Raw genomic sequence first — 21,858 nt, forward strand, 5'->3', positions numbered from 1 at the left:
CTGACCGTCCCCAGCTTCTTCTGCACCTCCTCTCTCCTTCTGCCTAGCCCTCCTTCTCAGCGGTAGTTCTCTGCAAAGGTCGTTAGCACAGCGAGAGGAGCCACGACTCCTTTAAAGTCAGGAACTAGCTCAACACACACAAACGCGTGAACATATACACTGAATGAGTGTAAAATGTTAAACATGTTTCCCTATCGCAGCACACTTGTGCCACTTGATTTTCTTTCTTCTGTCAAATACACCACAGTGTACCTGGCAAAAGCCCTGTGCTATGTAATAATGTGTTGGAGCTGTTCTGCAGTCTGCTGCAGTTGATGTTTCTTTTCTTAGTTGACGAGCAGTGTCCAAAACAAAGTGTATTTTTCCCACCTGCCATTGTCTGTTGGTTGAAATGTAAGCGAATGACAATGGATGACATATTACATTTGCCCTAACTGACAGTTTAATTTTGACTACTTTGAGTGACAGAACTTGATCCAAAACAATGGTAATGAAGGCAGTTTAATCTGCCTGCATCACATCTCTTTTGATGTTTTCCTATGGTTCTGTACATGCATGTAGTCGAATGGCAGAAATTAATCTACATGGTAATAATTTGTAAGTCAATTTGAAATGTTACGTTATCCTGCGAACTAGAAGTGCAGAGAAAGAACAGAGAAACAAACTCCATTGCATACTCCATGTCAGAGCAGTGTTTCCCCATTCATTATCTAGCCTGTTGGGGCCGGCCGTATTCTGATGTTTCCTGCAGCAGTTTTATAATGAACCAAACTTTTTACTCTTCTCCTAATAACATGTGAAATGTCTAACTTGTTGTTTTGCACGGATGCTGCATTGTATAGCTGTATGCAGCAGTGTTTGCCATGTGTCGGCTCTCTCGCGCGTGCCATCGACCATAAAGTTGTAACCTTTCATGCAGACACCCAGACCTCATAGTTTTAGCAGCAGTTGTGCATCTACCTGCAGGTGGCATCAATGCAGTTCTTTTCTCATGTGTGGGAACTTATATTTCACTTTTTTGTCAGTGAAGCTGTCACTCAGAATCTGTTGTACGTGAGAACGACGTTTGTGTGTATGTACCCTGGCTAAAGCCATGTTCAGTGAATTGCGTGGGAAACACTGCAGAGAAAGTGAAACAAAATTCCTGGATCCATCCATTTACTCAGCACTTCCTTTACCCACACCACATCGTTCCACCAATAAACTGTCCCTTAGTTTTTGTGTAAACCTGCTAAAAGATAGACAAACAAGGTGGAAACATAACCTCCATGCCTGAGGAAAAAAAGAACAACCACTAAGTTCAAAATGCTGCAGGGATGGTTATAATAAGGCTCTCTGTTAGCAAGATAATTGAAGTCCTGCTCTTTCTTTCAAAAGTGTTAAATGTCCTACCACACTGCCACAGACCTGAGGTGCTGTCCTTTATAAAACCTGTTGAGTTTAGACAACTGGATGATAATCAGAAGCGTTCAAGTCAGACCTGTTGAAACTGCATTAAGTGGAAGAATGCACCACGGGGAGTGTTATTGTTGTCATCTATATTTATGACAAAAGCAGCAGTAGCCAAATTAATGCATGGCTAAATCGGGCACCAGGGGCCGCCTTCGCCGAATGCAACAGTGGGTGGTCGTCTGGTCGGGCTGCCAGCACGGGTACGAATAGTAAAAAACAACGCCGAGCTGTTTTGTATTTCCGCTGTCGACTGGTTGGTTGGCTCCTTACCAGGTGTATATGTTTGTGAGTGTGTTTAAGCACATATGGGGACAAACATTTGTCACATCCCATCTCTCCTCTCCCTCATCACTGGTTCACTCTGCTGTCGCCGCTGACTGTTGAGCTGACACTTTTCTGTATACATTTGTAAAAATGTGAACCTAATAAGTGCACAGTACAATGCCTTCAAGGCTCTGGTTGAAAAGTCAGACTGTAGAGTTGAGTGCACATATGGTTTGAACCAAAAAATATAAATATGTGGGGATTTGAAATTTGAAATAAAAATATGTCACTCTGTTTTTCCCCAAAAAACTAGTGGTCTAGTGACACGATGTTGCTTTGTATTCTATGGAAGTAATTGTTTTGGGCCTAAATATGAACTCATGAGCGCATGATGGTCATTAATTCAGGCATTGTGAACTCAGTGAGTGAAGTCTTTGACAGTCAAAGATTTACTGAAGTCCAGTTAACAATAAACTCAAACCTTTGCTCAGATTTAAAGAACTAGTGCAGTGTCTGTTTTAAACCAGCCAGTTTGGAATGGAATGGACTCTCTTTTACATTTCATTTAGCTGACGCTTTTTTCCAAAGCGACTTACAATAAGTGCATTCAACCATGAGGGTACAAACCCAGAACAACAAGAATCAAGAAAGTGCAATGTTCTTCAAGAAAGCCAAACTACAAAGTGCTGTAAGTAAGTGCCATTTAAGTGCTACTAAATTGTTCTGTGTTTATGCTCCAGAGCCACTTCATAATTATTCATAGTCCTTAGTGAGTCCTCCTCAAACAGTTATACAATATAATGTCACGTGTTACTGTTTGCATAACTGTTTGTGTGTAGAGTTTTTTGTATACAGTCTATGGTGCAGAGTGAAGTTAAAAAACTTTAAAATGGAATCTGTTTTTTGCACCAATTTTATATGTTTAGGTATAAGTTTGACATAAAATGAAACAGATTTGAATTGAACTTAATTTGCTTTATCACTGCTCATGTCAAGTTTGAGAGATTTATAATTGGTGCTATATTTTATACTTTGCATGTCGGCTATTTCAGAGGTCTGTTAGGCAGGCAGAAACAAAACAAATGTTGTGCTTTTACTTTGAAGAGTACTTGCTAAAGAGTAATTAATTATATGATTGATTGCAGCACCCATGACACTCTTGAGTGTCCGTGTCAGTCTGATAGTGAAATAAAAAAAACATCCAAGATGATCTGATGGTGATTTTGGTCCTCAGGCTGCCAGATGCCAACCACTGCTGGAGATTATCCGAGGACATAGAAGAAAATGTCCAACTCAGTCCACAGACTGACTGTTAGCATGTTGTCCCCATCTGACTGCAAGGCGCTGCCTGTTTATTCTGATTTGATTTATGTTAAATGTATCATAAGATAAGATGAATGGGTTGTGAGGTGAGAGTTCCACCTACAGACAGACAGACAGACAGATAGACAGACGTTTGTGGTCCTATCTAAGGTATGAAAAATATGAAAATGTATGTAAATGAATTGGTGCATCTGACACAAGCAAAACATAATTAAAGGGTTAAGTTTGCACCAAATGGCATAAAACCCTTCCAATCCACTCTATGCTAGTATTTATTTGAGTTAGTATTTGTCCTTATAGTAACTCAGGTTCAAACCCTGACTGGGGGAGTTATCTGTATTGTCAATGCTTTCAGTCCTTTTTTAGGGCACAAGGTTCAAAATTTGAGAAGTGGATGTTTTTCAAACTGAAAACCACTGGAATCCATTCAAAAAATGAAGGCTACATTTGGCTTTTTTGGATGGAGCTCTTGAAAATGTACTCAGATAAACGTGAGGTTGCTAGAATAAATATTTCATTCATAACCCCATGATTACCTAAAACGTCATTATGTCTTTGAGCTGTTAAAAGGGAAGACTCTTTACTGGAAGAGAGAAAAGACATGAGTGGGTTGACATTTTTACTAATGCTTGATGAAAATCTGAGTTGTAAGAAGGTGAAAGGTTATTAAGGAAATCTCAAACGTATGGACTCGGTTGTAAATCCACCTGTTTATAAGATAGTACTGCATGACTGTGTATTACATGTTTGGAAAGTTATCAGGAAAAGTCATTTTATCCTCTGCATCAGTGATGAAGGCAGTAAAAAACATTACTACATAGTTCTCTCTTTTATTTGACAAGAAATGTGTGCTTGCACTATTTCAGGTGGCCCAACTTTGACCCTGTATTCTTGGTTGGTACAGTGGTACGATGAGCGTGTTTCTGTGAGGGCATTACCTTAATGTTGCCTGTGGCTTGAATGTAAGCACACATGGGAGTAATGTTTCAGCTTCTTGCATTTTAAGGCTGTGTTATAGCTGATATATATGTAGGTTGTGAAGATCCCATCCGTGCTGCAAGGTGCCATACCAAGAGGCCCCAGGCCTGTGGGGTCTTTGTTGAACACATCTGCCTTGAAATTCAACAGAAAGAGAGACAAAGTGAGAGAGATGGATATTAATTTCTGTCAAGGGGGGACTAGAAAGCAGATTTAAATTGCATCTGTATTGTCAGAAATACAGCCGTAATTCCCAAAAAATTAGCTCTTGTCACTTCCTTTTAATACAAAATAATAAGCAGTGAGTCATTGAAGCTGTTTATGTTGGGTTGTTATTGACATCTGTGGCTTGTGGCATTTCCTTCTCCCCTAATTATTTACTCTGCCCTTTAGCCTTCCTTCATGGTTTCAGATCCTAAACTGTAAAGATAAAAACATGCATCCACGATAATGAAGAAGATGATGAGCACAAACGGAAAATGATGGCGATGACGAAGATGCAAGGAAAATAAATATGACTTCGGGGAGACAAAGAATGTGGGAAAACTGAAGATAAGAAATGTCTCACAAGGGAGGAATAAATTGAGAAATGTGCAACTACTGACTGCAATTACAGTGCTTTCTTGTCCGTGGCCTGCTAATTGCGAGAACAGAGGCAGAATTCAGATTGGAAGGGAGGCCCTGGAGATAGGCCTGTAGCTCTCCAGTCCCCAGAGAGAACCTAATCCAGGGAATCGCTGTGTTCATACAAAACAATGAGGGGGGTCTACATTATTCATCTCTGGGAGTGAGAAACAGAGAAGCAGCAGGAGAAGTGGGTGGCGTAAAACGGGAGCAGTGGTGGGGAGATAAGATATGGAGGCGCGCTGGACTGCTTGGGAAAGAACTATTTAAATTTCTGCACAGCTGTGTGGGTATGTGTGTGTGTGTGTGTGTTCACTCTTTTTACACTGCACTTTTTTATAAAGCTTATTCATAAGTGTGTTGGTTGTCAGCACATTTACTTACTTATTTGTGGATTAAATCCTTTTCAGAATCTCCAGTCACATGCAATTTACCAAAATGGGATTTTTAGCCTTTTTAGCTCATGGTGCTGCTGAGCTGAAACAGCTGTGCAAGAAATCGCCCTGTTGTAAAACTGTAATTGCTGCGTTTGATTCCAGAGGGTGTTAAACTGTTTGGGTGTGTTTGAAAAAAAGATATTTATCTTTGCCATATGTCAAAGCAGGGTTATAGATCAGAAAAGGATCTAAAATAATCCAAACAATGTATTTGGCCACGGTGTCATAATCAGTAAATAACTGCATGTTTGAAGGCTAAATAAAGAGACCGTAGACCATATTCACCAATCACTTGTTGTATGTTCCTCCAACCTCTAAATAAACGTCTTACTCATAGGACTCCAACAGTGCCTATTTCAAGTTGTATTTATGGGTACTGCAGGATTACTGCAGGCATCTTTCTCAGCAGGGGTTTCCTGTGAGAGTCAGGTACAATTCACCGAGATTTACACTGCGTTTAAGTGTAAACGTATGCTCCCATTAAATGTGCTCAGGTTTGCATCCTGCCCGGGAATATCTTAAGGGCACGCTGGTTTCTCTTATTGAGCCTATTGTTGGTCTGTTTTTCATGTAGACTGTGAATAGTTCTGAATTAATAGATGTACTATATTAATATAATGTGCACATTTTTTATATACATATTGATAAAACTGAAAATTGAATTACTATACATTTAGCTGCTTGTGTAATCATGAAGGTTCTACGTTTTTAAGGATGAAATATAAACATGTTTGTCAACCATCCGAAATGACGGCGATAAAATGTGCAACTTTATTTTGTTTGGTAAATGGTTGCACTCAGAGGTCTGACAGATGAGTCAAGCAAAAACCCAACTGAGATGCAGTAATTTTGTGATTTCATTAATCCTGCCAAGGTCTTGTTAGTCTGACAGTGTTTGTTAGTCATGTAGCGTTTTGGCAGATTTTAATATGCACTCGTTAAAGGGGGCGCCAGCTCCGATTAAAGCAAATTAAGATAGCTTAATTAAATTGATCAGTCTCATCAAATAAGTCATCAGTTCCTATTTCAACAGATTTTCATTCTCTTCTTAAAATGAACAACAGGCAATGCTTCATAAAGAAAATGTATCTACAATAACTCCTAACAAGTAGCCCCTGGTAACATGGTGACAATAGTGGAGGGAATGTGTTTATGTTATGTTCTGTATGGTTGTTAAACAGATGCTAAAATGTCAAGGAATAAAATTGTAAGGATTAACCGACATTGACCTGGTTATTAAAGGCAGCATAGACATTCTCGGTTAAGCCTTCTGGGATTAGTGATATAGAGTCTTCCTTGGCTGGAACCCAAAGCAGTAGTTGTTGGGCCTGTAACCTTTATGTTGAATCTAGATTGGCTCTTCCCAGAGGCGTCACCGGTTGCTTGACAATCAAGGTTCTAGCAGCAGTCTCTGCTGTTTCGGGGTTTAGGGCCTGCCAGCAGCTGCCTCATTTTGGCACTGGCGGTGTCTTGTTTTACATGATCTGGAGTAGGCGTGCAGGTGGCCTATGACCGCTGGGTTGGTGTGGGGATAGACGCTGACTAACTTTAATTACTGTACTGGACTGCTGCTAGGAAAGTTCTAGAAGAAACTGCCGTTTGCCAGAAGACACGAAACCTCCTACAATGTAGTAAGTAAAGTTGCGGTAAAGGTATCTAAAAGAAAAATGTGCTAAACAAATCTCTAAGGCACCGTTCTTCTGGCTAAATGTGCTTCTGATTTGGCTCGGGGTAAAAGTGAAAGATTGTGCAAGAAAAAGAATAAAGAATCCAAGGACAAAAGTACACAAGAGCAGTACAAAAACAAAAGAAGTGAAAAAGTGTCAGATAAATAAATAACTAAAAGTGATGCACCTCACCGTTGTGTCTGTTTTTCCCAGGAGACCAAGCATACGTCTGAGGGGCGTTCAAATTTGTGTTTAATCTATATTGATTCAAACAAGAGTAGTGCCTACTATTCATTTCACTGTCAATGAATGCATGACAATTACAAATAGTCACAAGTAAGATAGATGGCTCTATTTAATGATATAAGTGCATGATCAATGTTACAGTGTAATAGTGCATTTAGGGCATGTCTAATTCCTCTTCTGGTTAATAGCTGAATAAAACATTTGTGGACTAGGTGCATGGTTCAGGAGAATTGAACTTAGTCTCTTTATTGATTGCGGGTGTGTTGTGGGTATAGCATGCCGTTAACCAATCAGAATGTGCAGTGTATGTGCGTGCCTTTGAGTGCATGTGGTGTGGAGAATGGCTGAGTCTTGTACCAAATGACAGTGCAGGCGAGGGGAGTAGAGTTGGCTATTTGGTCATGAAAACATCTTTAAATTCAAGTTCAGGATAGATTTATTTTTCAAAAAGATTGAGGAAAACTTACGTCCAAAAATAATGGGATGAAGAATCAAGGTCCATGCACTCAAAGTGGTTTGAAAAATGTAAAAGGCTTTTATTTGAATGGGCTTGACGCTTTAAAACGCATATAAGTTCATGCCTTCAGCAGGGTGTGCTGCACAGTGGACCTGGATTCTCCATGCCATTATTTTTGGATGTAAGTTTTCCTCTAATATTTTAGGATGTATTCCTTTCCATGAGCACCAGTGGTGTGAGGGACACCAGTAGCACTACTGCCACCTCTCTGTTTCACATGTGAGCAGTTTTTTTGTCATATTTTTAGTAATGTTTGAAGATTGAAGGATTATTTAGGAATGAGATATTTTTGGATGATGATGTCAAGGTTTGCAATAAGTCCATAGTCTCAAGTGAATACTGAAGGTTTACATATTTAGTTCAAAGACCATAAGTGAAAAAATACACTGATCTTCCATCATGGAGCCAAAATCAAATGAAAGAGAGAAAGAAAAACTGAATTTCACTTAAATAAAATGTGAAGTGCACGCTGCAGATAGGCTAACATCAACTGGAGCTTGGCATCTTAATAAGTGCTGTGGACCTTCAAAGATACAAGGGATATTCTCAAGCTTGTCCTATGTTCCAAAATTATGAACCCTTGACCATAAATGGGCGGCATTTCTCTACTGCTTTCCTAGACTAACAGTACAATTGACATTCACCAATTTTAACAGTGCTTCTAAATGTAGCGCTTCACCTTTCTGTCATGCATCTCATTCACATGAGATGCATGTCAGGAACAATTTGGACTCTGTTGTCTTGCTCAAGGATACGTTGGCAGGTGAACTGTATGAGCCAGAAATCAGACAACCAACCCTCCGATTCGTGGACGACCCACTCCTCCTCCTAAGCCACAGTTGAGCATGACAACTGAATAATTAGATTTGACCAGTTTTGAAACTGACGAGCCTGCATTAGTTCTCCTGCCACTATATTTGAAGCTACTTCATGCCAGAAAGTCTGAAATGCTGTCAACGCTGGTGTGAACCGTTCACAAGATGGTCTCTAGTTTTTCCTGATGAGAATGGGTAGGACTGATAGAAACTGGGACACGGCGATCAGTGACTAACATATGGGGGTAGGGGCGTTAAGTGGGGCAGCGATGGTCCTGTCCTCTACTTCCAGAGCCCTTTCTTGGACCACACCCATCTATGAACTCTTTGTAGCCTTCGTTTTAATTGCATCTACACACTTTATCTTAAGTGGTTGTGATTTTATTGCATTGACCAAATCTGTCCACAGGCAGACAAACAATATAGAACACCTGCTTTAGTAATCCGAGCTGCTTCTGTGGTACTTCCAGCTACAGGAGCTGTCTGCATGACCGCACACACACAAACAGACTCACAAGGTGAAAAGAATCCCACCCCCCCACTGTAACGGCTAGTTAAAAATAAATGTGTGCATCAATTTCACACCACTCCTTTTAATTTATGTAGACGGTCCTCAGAGTAATTTAGTGTGTGGAACAGCGCATGCATATTCTGAAAGTCTTAATTAGTCATCCATTTCTTCTTGAAATGCATCCCCTAATTTAGCAGCTGAAGCACAGCAACTTAAGTGTGGGGTAGCTATGTGATGCTGGCGTGGACTTCCTATTCCATAGACTCATGGAGCTTTTGTGTGCTCACAAGGACGCACTCCTTCCATCTATCAGACTGCACATCCTTGTACTTCTGCAAGGAATTCATCTTGTTTCCCTTAGATTTTCACCTTCAACATTACAACAGCAGCCCAACCAATCCTCCACAGCAAGGTCTCTCTGTACCCTCACACTCTAATGGAACTGAATAGCGAGGGGAGGGATGACCCTCCTCAACTCAAAGCAGTGCTTCCACAAGAGGATTAAGGGGACATTGTGTGTGTGTTGGGGGGGGGGGAGGTAGAGGCAGTGTGCGGTGTTCTCCTGAAGAAGAGATGGATGATGTACAGGTGCTGAAGGCGGGGGTTAGACTTGCGGTCACACAGATGTGCTGCGACTCAGGGTGTGATTAGCTTTCTTAAAAAAAGGAGAACTGAGGCATTTGCATCACAGATTTACCGACAGCAGATGCAACTTCTTTCTCTTTTATCATAGATAAAAATACCTTTCACAACAAACACTGATGCCATTTGTCCTGCTAATCCTGTGTGATATACAGAGTAGTGGAGTGGGTATGGAGTAATATATCTCATGATACAATACATACGTTACAATAGAACCATAACCGTGTAATTGCGGTTTGGCTCACTTTCTCTTATAAATCTATGGCCCATGTCAATATGGAATACAGTATTATGTAGGAACGCTATACAATGGTTTATGCTGACCATTTCATTTTGTATTTCTGCTTTGAATGAAATGAAACAACTGGCAGTTAGGCGCTATTACTCAGTGTGAGGGAGCTGGAAACAAAGAGAAATGAAAGTTGCTTTCTGCATCATATACCTCAGCATAATGATGTTGTTTGGGAAGATGTGTGCAATTACACCTTGGCTGGGTCATTTGCAGGCTAGGTATTACTGCACGGCCCACTCGTCTTCAAAAATCCCATTTCCTTTTTTACACATGCTCCGTAAACAAAATGTTTGTGGTTTTACCTCCGTAGATCCAAATCTGTGGTCCTCGCTGCTCACGAGGCAGCCATGAAATAAGTGCGGCTTGGGATCATAACAGCTTTTGGCAAAAGCACATATTGATGGAAAGTTTGAGACGCAGAGGAAAACCCAGTGGAAAACTTCAAATAAAACACGTAGCTGTGTGTGAGATAATCCAACCATGATGCACACGCTCACCCTGCAAAAAAAATGCACATTATGTTTATCAGACAAAACAAATAAGCAGAGGGGAAAACAGCCAGTTAGATATGATCACATTACACAACACTATAGGACTACAGATCCGGAGAGCACATACAACAGGCTGTTTAAAATCACTCTTCACATATAAAGCAGCTTTGAGGTCCACACAAAGAAGCCAACATCAGAACTGCAGCTCAGTTAGACACCTGCTCATACACAAATCCACTCACAGGCCAGTTGAAACTTTGTCAAGGTTGGGCGTTAAATCAAAGACGCCCTGGAAGGTGCCTTTTCTACAGCTTTCTCCCTCCATTTCTGAAGCTTAATGTGCCCTTTGAAGTATGTTTAGTTCCTCTTGTTATATGCAAGTAGGTGTTGGCCGCCTGTGCAGGTAGGCGTCACGCCAGCACGACCATGCTTCATTGAGAATGCTGCGCACATTACTGAGATGCTAATCTAACTAAAGGCATTGGGTGGAAAAAAAATACTAGGTTAAAAACCCATAGGTGATCATTTGTCACTTCCCTCCCTTGCCAGCAATTCCTTACTCCCCAAAAGCCACAACATTAAAGCTAATTACCAGTTCTAATGTTGTGGCTGATCGGTGTAAATGTTTGAAGAAATGCTCAGCCCCAGATTGGTGCCTCACGTATTGCGAGGCATGCTGGATAGTTGTGCATTATTATAGAAAAGGGCTTTAGCAGTTGTGTTAAAATAAACAAAAATGCACAAAAGTGTTTAAAATGTTGTTTTCCTGCTGACTTTGAACTTTAACCTCAGCACGCTGTCTTCAATATACAGAGCTGTGTGCCAATGTTTAGCTGTATTTTTGTTGTTTCTGCTGACAGAGAGAAAGTGGGATGGAGAGCAAGAGGCTTCAGGCCAAGGTGTGTTATATTGTGCGTGTGGTGATACAGTATAGTGCTGAGTGTGTTGCTGGATATCCTTATTCCTGCATCTCATGCATTTTGCTGCCAAGACGCAGGTTTTGATAGGAGTGTCAGGGCAAATTATGCAGAAAGGATAACTTGTTTCTACCTCTTGTATCAGTGTTTCTGTCCCGTACACATACTGTATGTGTATGTATGTGGGGGTGGGTGGGCATGCGCTGCTGAGGCAGCCTACTCTGGTTTGACATAGAACGTATGTGGTTTGGAAATAAATAAATAAAAAAAAGGATCCAAGGGGCGAGCCCGGCTCATTGATCTTCTATAGCTCACGACGGAGCTGAGGGCCATTTGTTTTCATGCAGAGGTTAGATACTGCACAACAGAGGCGGATGGAGAAGCAGAATCCCATTATAGATCCTCCTTTTGTTGTAACTGTTGTGGTGTTTGTGTTTCATGGGCCAGTATCGATCCAGGGACCCTAAGATGGAGAGTACATCTTGGAGCTGGATTCACCTATGAGGAGGTTTATTCCAAAATGACATGAACAGTTAGGAAACACAAAAGAGCCACTTGAACAATTACTGACCGGACAGAAAAGATATTCCAAGTCGTAATCACAGGAATGGCTTATGTGTAAAGTCTCAGTTTACTTTCATCACCCATCAGTATTGACTGACTTCAGTGGAAGGTAGAAGAAGTACTGAGACACTTTCCCTCATTTAAATGTGTTTCTTCACTTTGAGCCTCTGGAGGACGAGTGGATGTTGCTGCAGCTCAGTCCGCTGATGGAGTTTGAAAACTTTATTCATATTTAAAATAACTTCTCAGTATATACAACGCCCATGGAGAACTTCATTGATTGCTTCACATTTCACAAAATGTCAGAGTAGGAGCACACTGTATAAGCCAGTGGCCATCGCTGAGATAATGCACCAACGTGGTGCTGCTGTTGTTGCTGCTGTGGCCAGGAAACACAGCTCCGCAAGCCGGGACCTAAAATGACTGAAGTGATCTGTTTTCCTTCCACCGCTGTGAGGTCTGAGGTTGACCTTTACACTTCAAATCAAATCCTGCATGTTCCCATAGGCACAATGTTGGGGTTGCCACCAAAATGAAGTGAAACATTTGGCTTTGATGCAGCAGTGTGTTTGCTGCCAAGCCAAGGTTGTTGCTCGGTGTCCCACATTATACACGGCTACCTGCACTGCTGGTGCTGGGTTATTTGGGTTATTGTTTGTTTGCTTGTGTGTGTGTGTGTGTGTGTGTGTGTGTGTGTGTGTGTGTGTGTGTGTGTGTGTGTGTGTGTGTGTGTGTGTGTGTGTGTGTGTGTGTGTGTGTGTGTGTTTGTGTGTTTCCTTCTCCTCAACTGTATCTCCTCTCTCTGATACTCCCACGTGTGGACGAACTGTGAGTCTGGTCCCATTTCTCAGATACCTACCAGTAGTAGAACAGGCTATGTAAATTTAAATTTTTGATACAAAATGTTTCATCTTAATTGTTGTTTGAAATATTTTTTTTAAGGATTAACCTAATAAGTAGCATGTTCGAACTTCTGAAATATTTTTTTCTCACTATCACAACTGCTTCTTGCCTACTCCACAGAAGAAGCCACTGTTTGCTGTTTAATTCTAAAGCTACACACTATTCCATATCTTTCTAAACTCTTCAAACAAGCATAAATACCTGCTTTCAGTAAGAATGCGTTATGTGGAGCTCATGCTAAGATCTACTTAAACATGCCAGGCCTTGCTGACCTTGGTGGTACTGCAGCTATAGGCACAATAGACCCCCATTTTGGAGAAGAATTGTGTCATTCTTTTATATGGCCCTCCAGTGTTTTCGTAAGGCAGTTCCATCGAGTTCCATGGAAGTTCAAGGCAGACTTGTAAGAGCCTTGTTGTGATGATGTCCATCAGATGAGGATTTTCTGAGAAAACAGAAGGACAGACTGAAACAGATATTTGTGGATTTAAGAAGGATGGTTTTCTCCACGACCAAGACAATAAATCCCATGATGATCATTTTGACATCATATAAAACTTTATTACAGGCTCTAGACCCAATAGCAAGACATAAACCATAAAGAAAAAAGAAAATAGATACATAAACACATACAAACATACTCCTATTCATGAGAGTCTTAAAAGGCACCCATACCAATGTTTCCACAGATATGATTGATATCTGACCGAGCTGCACCTGGGGCTTGTGAGCATCATTATAATACAGTTTTGTGGCTCATCAAGTCGAGACATAAACTTAAACATCAGGTTCCTCAAGAGAGCCTGTAAAGTGCTTAGCCCTGAGTCACAAAAGAGCTTACTAGCACTGCTACACCTGGGCTTTTTCAGCAGTATCCTCAGACAGTCATTGTATGCTACCTGAAGTTTGCGCAGGGTCTCCTTTTTGTAGCTGCCCCATAATGGGGCTGCATACATGGGGGTGCAGTGAGCACGAAACAAGCTCACTTTCACATCATCAGAACAGTAGTGGAATTTCCTGACTAACATGTTTGCTTGGACATACAACATTCGTCTCTGCCTGTACATGTCAGCATCATCTTCCATCTTGTCAGTGATGATGTGCCCAAGATATTTTGTACAGTTAGATACACAGAGGGATTGCCCTGACAGGTAAAACATTGGAAAGTGTAGCTTCTGATCTTCCTTGGTCCTACATATCAACACAACACTCTTTTTTGCATTGTACTGTACGTCAAACTCAACCCCATACTCGGAGCATATATCCAACAGCTGCTGGAACCCAACAGTGCTGGGGGACATAATAGCCAAATCGTCTGCGTACATCAGATGGTTTAACAGTTGTCTGGGTAATTTACACAAACTTGACAAAGCTCCTCAAGAGTCCCATAAGACATCTGTTTTCACAGGAGGCACACTTTCCATCCATACATTATCTATACTGATCATCCTTTCAGGGTCGCGGGCTTACACTTCTAATTTTACAGTGTAGAATGAGTGGATTGTGCCTTTAAATTGACAACACAGTCTAAGAAAGTTTGGACATGAGCGTACTGCATATTTTCAAATTTGAATACATAACCTACAGTAAATATCTGGATGACAAAACTCTAACAGAAAGAAACAGCAGATAATGAAAATCCAGGCACGACTGTGACGATTAATACAGATAACACTGATGAAATCCAAGTTGTGATATTGGGTCATAAAATACCGTGCAGCCATCCTCATTTCATCAATGTGTGGCGGCATCTGCTTCATTAAACTCGACTCGTACTGACGTTTCTCTCACATTGTTGTTTCAGGAAGGACTGACTTGAAATAAACAACAGGAAACTGTGAAGCTTGTAGACTGTAAATCAAAGGATGTAAAACATGCAGTGGGAGGGTGTCAAAATTATCATTGTAAATAATTGCCATGCTCTGTTCTTGTACTGTGACACAGGAAGAAAGAATGAAACTGAAATGCCTGTGTTATGACACCTTTTGATATCGTTGTTTACAGTCTACATCGAGAGTATTTGGGCCAGTCCTTGAATATCTTGCGTTAATGCATCCAAACTGCGCCGTGCTATTGCTGCAATTACATTCAAACTAAGTGGTTATTGAGGAAAAATTCAAACATAATCATCCAATCTCTGAATCAACAGAACAGGTCAATGTGTCTTGTGATTTTGATTTCACAGCATTTTGTATTTTTGATAACAGAGTCATGCATAATGTGTTTCTTTTCTGCTCTGATTTCTCCAGTGTCATTATGGCTGCTGAGAAGGGGGTAGAGTCAGACCACTTCCTAATGTGCATTAATAAAGTAGCTCTATAGTTGATTGATGCAGACCTTGACTAAAAAATTACAGCCAGGTCACGTAACGCTAAGACGCATCAGAAATATTTGCAGGTTTGAATACAGCCTTTGGGCTAACCCTGCTGTCTGCATGACTTACGATGCCGTGTGGCTGCCCCGTCGTCAAGCGTGAAGAAGCACAGACAGTATTTCTAGTTACATTACATTGGTCTCTGGTGAATTCCAATAAAATGGCTTCCTGAGGCGTTCCTCGCTATCAACTTCTTAAGTTGAGCCACAGACTTGAATAATAGATCATGTTCTTCTTTCCTCCTCAAAGAAGTTAATCCCTCTCATGCCAGTGTTGTTGCATCATTTGTTAGTCAGAGACTGCGCTACTTTAAATAGCACACCCCAATTATTAATACCCCAATCGTCATGCATTCCCACTGCTATATACTGCCGTATATATCACCAGTGACTGATTAATAATTAAAGGTATTTTACCTCTAATGCACGGAATAAATATGTTTTTAATGCTAAAAGCTAACCAGGGACCACATGTAAATTGCTGTATTTACTTGCAGAATATTATCCAATTATAAATAGCATTATATTATTTTGTGTTTTAAAACCTTGTTATTTTACAATATAGTTTATATTGTGGACGCCACAGCAGAAAGTACAGCCAATCCTGCTGTCAAGACCGTAACACCACCCGACCAAGAGCAGCCTACCAGCATGATAATAAGAACTCTGTTTCCCAGTTCTCTCTCTGTGTGTGTTAACCAGTGTTGGGTAGAGCGAGGGATCACTGGCCTTTTGTAAGGAACTGGTTGAAGCTGCTGTGTCTCAGGCTTCCCTGCCCTACGAGGACGGGCTCTACCTATTAGACACACACACGCACGCACACACACTCAGACTTTTGAGAATCCCTAACTATAGATATAGCTAAAAGACACATGAGAGCCGTTCCTGTATAAATCTGTATGCAAAGCAGTGCCTCCGCTCCTCTTCAGAGCCCAGTAGTCCCTTTTTAAGTGGTCTTAATGCATATGCTCTTTCATAAACTGTGCAATCTCCAAGATAGCAAAAAAAAATCCTCCAGATGCTTTGAAGAAATGGGAACAGGCACTGATTATAAAGGGCAGAGTCGGGAAAAGCTCTGCAAGCATGTCTCTCTGAAAACATCTCAGCGCTCCTTCACTAATACACTAGCATTAGCACCTCCATACACTCCCTGATATCAATTACCTCACGTTAATTCCTTTTCAGCCATTCACAGGCCTGCATTTCCATTTTCTCTGATCTCGCTGTAAAGCCTACATGTCACAGTAGGCAGCAGCTGCTGTGGGGCTGGCGTCTGGTCTGGTGCTTAAAATCGGCTGATGCTGGAAATACAGGCTTAAGAACACACAGTCTTACAGCGGTTCAGTCAGGCTGCGTTAGTGCTCAGGACAGATGTACTCCTTGTATTTGCACCGCAGCGATCGCATCAGGGTCAGAGGTAAGGGGGAGTGATCACGCAAATCTGTGCTATATGTTAGCATTACATACAGTATAATCATTCTACATCCGTGTCATATATTGTATTCATGTCCCATACTTGCATGTGTGCATGTGCAGAGTTTATGCACTAGAATAGAAGAGTTTGTGTCTGAGTCTAAATTATTAACTAAATGCCCCCAGAGACAAAACTAAAAAATGGGGATGCACCGTGCAAACACTGACAATAATTCACATTAGTATTAATGTAGTTTCTGAACCAAATAAAATGCTAAATGCGCTGCCTAAATTGTTACTCTGCAGTTCATTAAGCACATCGCAGAATGAGCATCAGATCATGGCCTATTAAGCCTGTGCTTGATTGGCAAGTGGTGAAATTAGATGCTCCCTCTGCATTTGGATTTCTGTTGAATTGGAGGCTGCACACCTTCAAAACTCGAGTCCTTGCTCACACTGAAAGTGGATGTAATTACCTACCAAGCTCCAGGCCCGTAGCAGTCATGGTAGTCTAGACAAGAGGTGATTACTGCTGGTTAAGCTATTCACAGCTGAGTTTGCCCTGTTCATGGTCAACTGAGTGTGTGCGCTCTTAGATCGGTTGTCCTCGTCCTTTTCCCCCCCTACTTAATACGTTCAGCTGTAAAAAGCTGGTCAGAATGAGCAGGACTGGAATACAGTATGTCATGTGAATTGTGTTTTGTAAACGTCACTCGGAATTGTAATTGATTGTGGTTACAATATGGAAATCATAAAATCCCGTTGACATTCATTCAAATCAATGCTGTTCACTATTTGTCAATGACAGATTTCACTTGGCAGCACATTGAAGTATTGGGTTCGCACTTAATCATAAGCACAGAAAGTCTCATCCACTCCATGGTCTCATGTAAATGTGCTTGACACGAAAATGCTTGAAGTGTGACTGCCTGTATACAATTAGTTTGAAGACTAATGAGAATGTGATACTGTGGTGATCCATATGACAAGTTTCTGCATGCCTTCATGTTTAATGGAGATTGGAGAACACAGACATGTGTAGATCAGCATCTGTGAAACTGGACTGTCAGTTTCTCAAGGGCCACGTTGCCATCTTTTGGTGCTTGTGTCTAAATATATAAGAGATTTTTTTTTTTTTGCTCCTTAAAAAAAGTATCATCCTCCCAGCTTTAATCCCTCAGTCTCTCTGTTACTCCGTCCGCTCTCCGTTGTGTCTCACCAAAAGGGACCTCAGGTGGTGCTGTTGTCCTGACAACCAATGAAGGGAGCATCACAGTCAGACGGCTGGATACTCTGAGCGAGAGAGAGAGAGAGAGAGAGAGAGAGAGAGAGAGAGAGAGAGAGAGAGAGAGAGGAGGAGAGAGAGAGAGCGGAGGTGGTGGTGGGTGGGGGTGAACAGAAGCCTGCTTCTCTCCATCTCCGCTGCTGGCTGCTGTGCCGTCCCTTTACGCGGAGAGCATTACGCGTCAGTGGACTATAGAGTGAGGACCCCGCACAACGCCGCACGTTTTCGTCCCTACAAACCTTTATCGATAGGTCCAGCCGGGGCTGCTTTGGACTTAAGGGCATCCCTGCGTTTTCCGAGAAGTCTGGACAACTACTCATCTCCCTCCATCCCTGCCCTTTTTTTCTTCCAAACCCTTGGATCTATAGCTCTCGAAAACGCGCGCGCTCCTCTGCTGAAACAAAAAAAATGCAACCCGGACGCAAATCGTGTTGGAGGCAATTGCAGGCGTCTTTTTTCAGACTGCTATGTCTTATCCCCACAGGATTCCCCGTCCGGAGTGTGGATATGCAGCGGGCCACCGACAACATCACCATCCGCCAGGGCGACACGGCGATCATAAGGTAAGACTCGTCTTTTTATTTTAAACTTTCCTCTCCTGCTCCGGATGCGCAGCAGCAGCAGCAGCAGCAGCAGCGTCACCTGGAGCAGACAGCTGCGTCCCTCAGAGCGGATCCTCACAGGGGCTTGATGTATCTGCAGTAAACTTATAGTTTCCACAAGGTTGCAGAGAAGAAAACAGGGACGTGGAATGCTAGGAGGCGAGTTGGTTGCGACTTTTATTACCTGACAGATATCCCTGTAATATCCCTAATGGCTCCGTCGCCTCTTTCGTGAAGTTTATCGTTCTAATTGCATCTATAATTCCAAATCATAGTTTCATAAATTCGTATGTGACCTTACGCATAAATCTGACGCGATACGAAGTCCCGCGTTTAGGGGAATTAAATGGGTGGAGGAAAAACACTTAAATGCCTTCGCCTAGGACGCACACAGCACCGCAGCAGTGATCAGCTGGGCTCCTTTATTTATTGTTATTATCAATTACAACATCTAATTTAAGGACCCTTTTACAAGGCGAGTGGATCACGGTGTAGAGAGACACGTGTATGTGTCTGTGGGTTAATGCCAAAGATCACTAGGCAGATACCAGGATGATGGGGAGACGGGGAACTGTGCGTAATGGTTTAAATTGCAGGAATCATTTGGGACAAAGTGTTAGGGTTTATTTTAATATTAGTTTGCAGCCGTGTGCATATAAAGCTCCAGTCTGTTGTTACGTGAAGTCCGGTTGTTGCAGCCTCCTTCCCACTTAATCACCTCCCAGACAATGCAAGCTGTCAACTGTGGTTTTGTGATACGGCAGATGTCGGCGACCACGTGACCCTGAGCCCTGTGTTTGGGGCAGGTCAGAAATGCAAGAGGATTAAGATTGGGTTGTTGTTTTTTTTTTTTGTCCCAAACAAGCCGCTTTGCCTCGTCCTCCCCCCAAGCCCCAGTCCCAGTCCCACTCCCCCTCCACCTCTCAAAATGGGATGTAGCACTGTGGGGAAGTCCACTGGTGTAATAGGCTGCACAGAACACTCGATCACATTGATTTTCTCTCTCCCCCTCACTCTGTGCCTGTCCTCCTCCTCCCCCACTTCCACGCTGTATTTACAGAACCGCCACCCGGGCTCGACTAATGAGTGTGAGAATATAGAACACAATTATGGGATAGACCTTTAACACAGCCTGTCGAAAAAAAAAGCCTGCACACACACAAACAGCTCGCACAACAACCGTGCCTCCTCACATGTGCCCCCAGCACACACACACACACACACTCACTGGCATTCACACAAACTCTTCCCACACTCACACATGCTCAAAAGGAATAAATTCCTTTCATGGATTCCTTCTGGCAAACAGGTGCCATCCATTCAGGTACCTGCTGATCGAATTAGTCAATTGACTCAGTTACTGTTGAGCTCACCAGGGGTCACAGCCATTTGTTTCACTTTCACAAATCCAATAGGCTGCATCCTTGCTATATTCAGTCTGTTCAGTTGGCTCAAAGGTGACGAGTGGCTTTGCGCTCAGCCAGAGTCAAATTGGATTTGCCTTTCCGAGAACGTGCTCGCAACTTAAGTCCACTACTGTATCATTATCTCTGATGAACGGTCGCCGAATAAGTATCTGCGGTGATCGCTCAGCGCGTGTCATAATTAATCTGACGTTCATATATCTGGTAGGCATGGCAGTGATCAGTCTTATTTATTGTCAGTCATGCAACGATAAACTGCAATTCAGATCCCTGTGGCTCCATTGAAAAACAACAACCATTTTTCACACCCAGTTTCCACCCAACAAATTGGGTACTGGAGGTGGGGGGGTGGGGGGTGGGGGTGGGGAGAGAAAAAAAACACATGAGGGCTGAAACGTTGAGCGGGGTCGGGAGGCCGCCGGCTAGTAATTTGTCGAGCTACACAGTGTATCTGATTCCATAAGCTGGGTTATGTGAATGCTGAGGGGGTATTGGTGACCTGCGGCCGTATTAAGGCCCGTGCTTCACTGGAGCCTGTGGCTGCAGTCGTGACATTCATGGCACAGGGGGAGAGATGCTGGAGTGGTGGAACAGCGTGTGGCCCAACAACTGCTGTGACAGGACACATGGACGCAGGCCCTGCCACTGGAAAGAGAAAGGAAATGTGTTTTTTTTTTTTTTACCAGGGGCCAAGAACTGTGTCACGCTGAATAAATGAGCAAACTAAGTCTTTCTCTTTAAGCTTCAAATGTTCAGATTTGCAGCAGTGTTGTGACTCACACTGTAACCCAGTGTCTGAGGTGCATATTTAAGCTTTATTTTGACATCATGAGACTATTAAATGCATTCCCTCAGTCGTGTGTTGTGCATTTTAAAACCTCATTTAAAGCAGCTATCAGCCTGAATTCATTATAAGGCTTTTTGAATTTCTGTGGTGACAGGGACATATACTATATGACCCGTTTTTTTTTCCTTAATTCACGGAATCTCATTCTCCCCCAGACTCAATCAAAAGTGAACATAAACCAAATATTGACACATCTCCGCCAAGTGTCGTCGCCTACGGGGAATGGCATTGAATCTAAATTGGTTTTCACTGACTCGTCTTCTATCGCACGAGGTAGAAATCCAGTGACATTTACATTCAGATACTCTCAGCGTTCCGGCTATTGTGCCTAAGCAGGTCATCGAGGGGTTAATCTGAAAGAGATTACTCTTTTTGAACAGAGTCACTGTGGGCGGCCTTATGTAAACATTTTCACACCATCTTTTGCGGTGCGAAAGTGAATTAGAGCTGATCCACTGTGCAGCATGGCTCCAGGATTAAACTCGAGTGACCATATAAGTAATATAGTTTCTTTGGATCCTTCAGCTGGCCTTGTGTAACATGCTTTACCCAGAAGTAACCATGTAGCATCCTAAGCTTCCTACTGTTTTAATGATCCGGTGGCTCTGTGTTGAGTTCAAAGATTATATCCGGCCTTTACGTTTGTCCCCAAGCGGGCTTCTAGCTTTGAAGGGGGGACTTTTTTTTGAACATTTTGTATCTGCTTGAAGTGACATTCGCCCCCGGAAAACATGAACATTACAACCCAGCATATTAAATCTAGGCCTGTGTCCCAGCAGCGGTGTTTGAGACCTATAAGATGTAGGTCACTGAAAAACACCACATATTTAAGAGCCCCTCTCCATGGGGAATTAGCCTGGGTTTTGGGTTCCCCCCCCCACAAGGATGATGCCAACAAGTGAAATCCAACTCCTCTCACCACAATATAAATCAGAGAAGAGGATGAATAAAGTTTTCCACATTTATTTGAGCTCTTTCCGTGTCACAATACTACAATACTTTTTATAATTGCCTTTTTTTTTAGAAGTCCCACACTATGCGGTGCCCTTGAGGGCAGGGTTGCAGTGTCAGACCGAGGCCCCATAATTGACAATTGCTTGTTTAAGCATTAATGACACAGTCTGTGTGATTGCTCTCCTCTGGGTCAATTATCTGTGTTTTGACAGTGCACTGTGCCTGGCTTGTTACTTTCAGAGAAGATGATTTGACACTTAGTGTTGCCCCAGAGGCTCTTTGTCAAAACTTACCCAAGGATTATTCTTTAATTTCAG

General features: G+C 42.2%; 1 protein-coding gene across 4 annotated transcripts in view; it reads left to right on the forward strand.

The window, feature by feature from the left end:
* LOC118105911 (limbic system associated membrane protein) overlaps nucleotides 1-21,858 on the forward strand; it is a 609,939-nt gene that overhangs the window by 375,938 nt on the left and 212,143 nt on the right. For 3 of the 4 annotated variants that reach the window (XM_035153944.2, XM_035153943.2, XM_035153945.2), the window contains exon 2: nucleotides 18,199-18,277. In XM_035153944.2, coding sequence (XP_035009835.1) covers nucleotides 18,199-18,277 — 79 coding nt within the window. Of the gene's footprint in view, nucleotides 1-17,818; nucleotides 18,278-21,858 lie in introns of those variants that run through there. The other variant, XM_035153942.2, reaches the window with a different exon arrangement.

Source organism: Hippoglossus stenolepis, chromosome 4 (genome assembly GCF_022539355.2).
Source record: "Hippoglossus stenolepis isolate QCI-W04-F060 chromosome 4, HSTE1.2, whole genome shotgun sequence".
NCBI lineage: Eukaryota > Metazoa > Chordata > Actinopteri > Pleuronectiformes > Pleuronectidae > Hippoglossus > Hippoglossus stenolepis.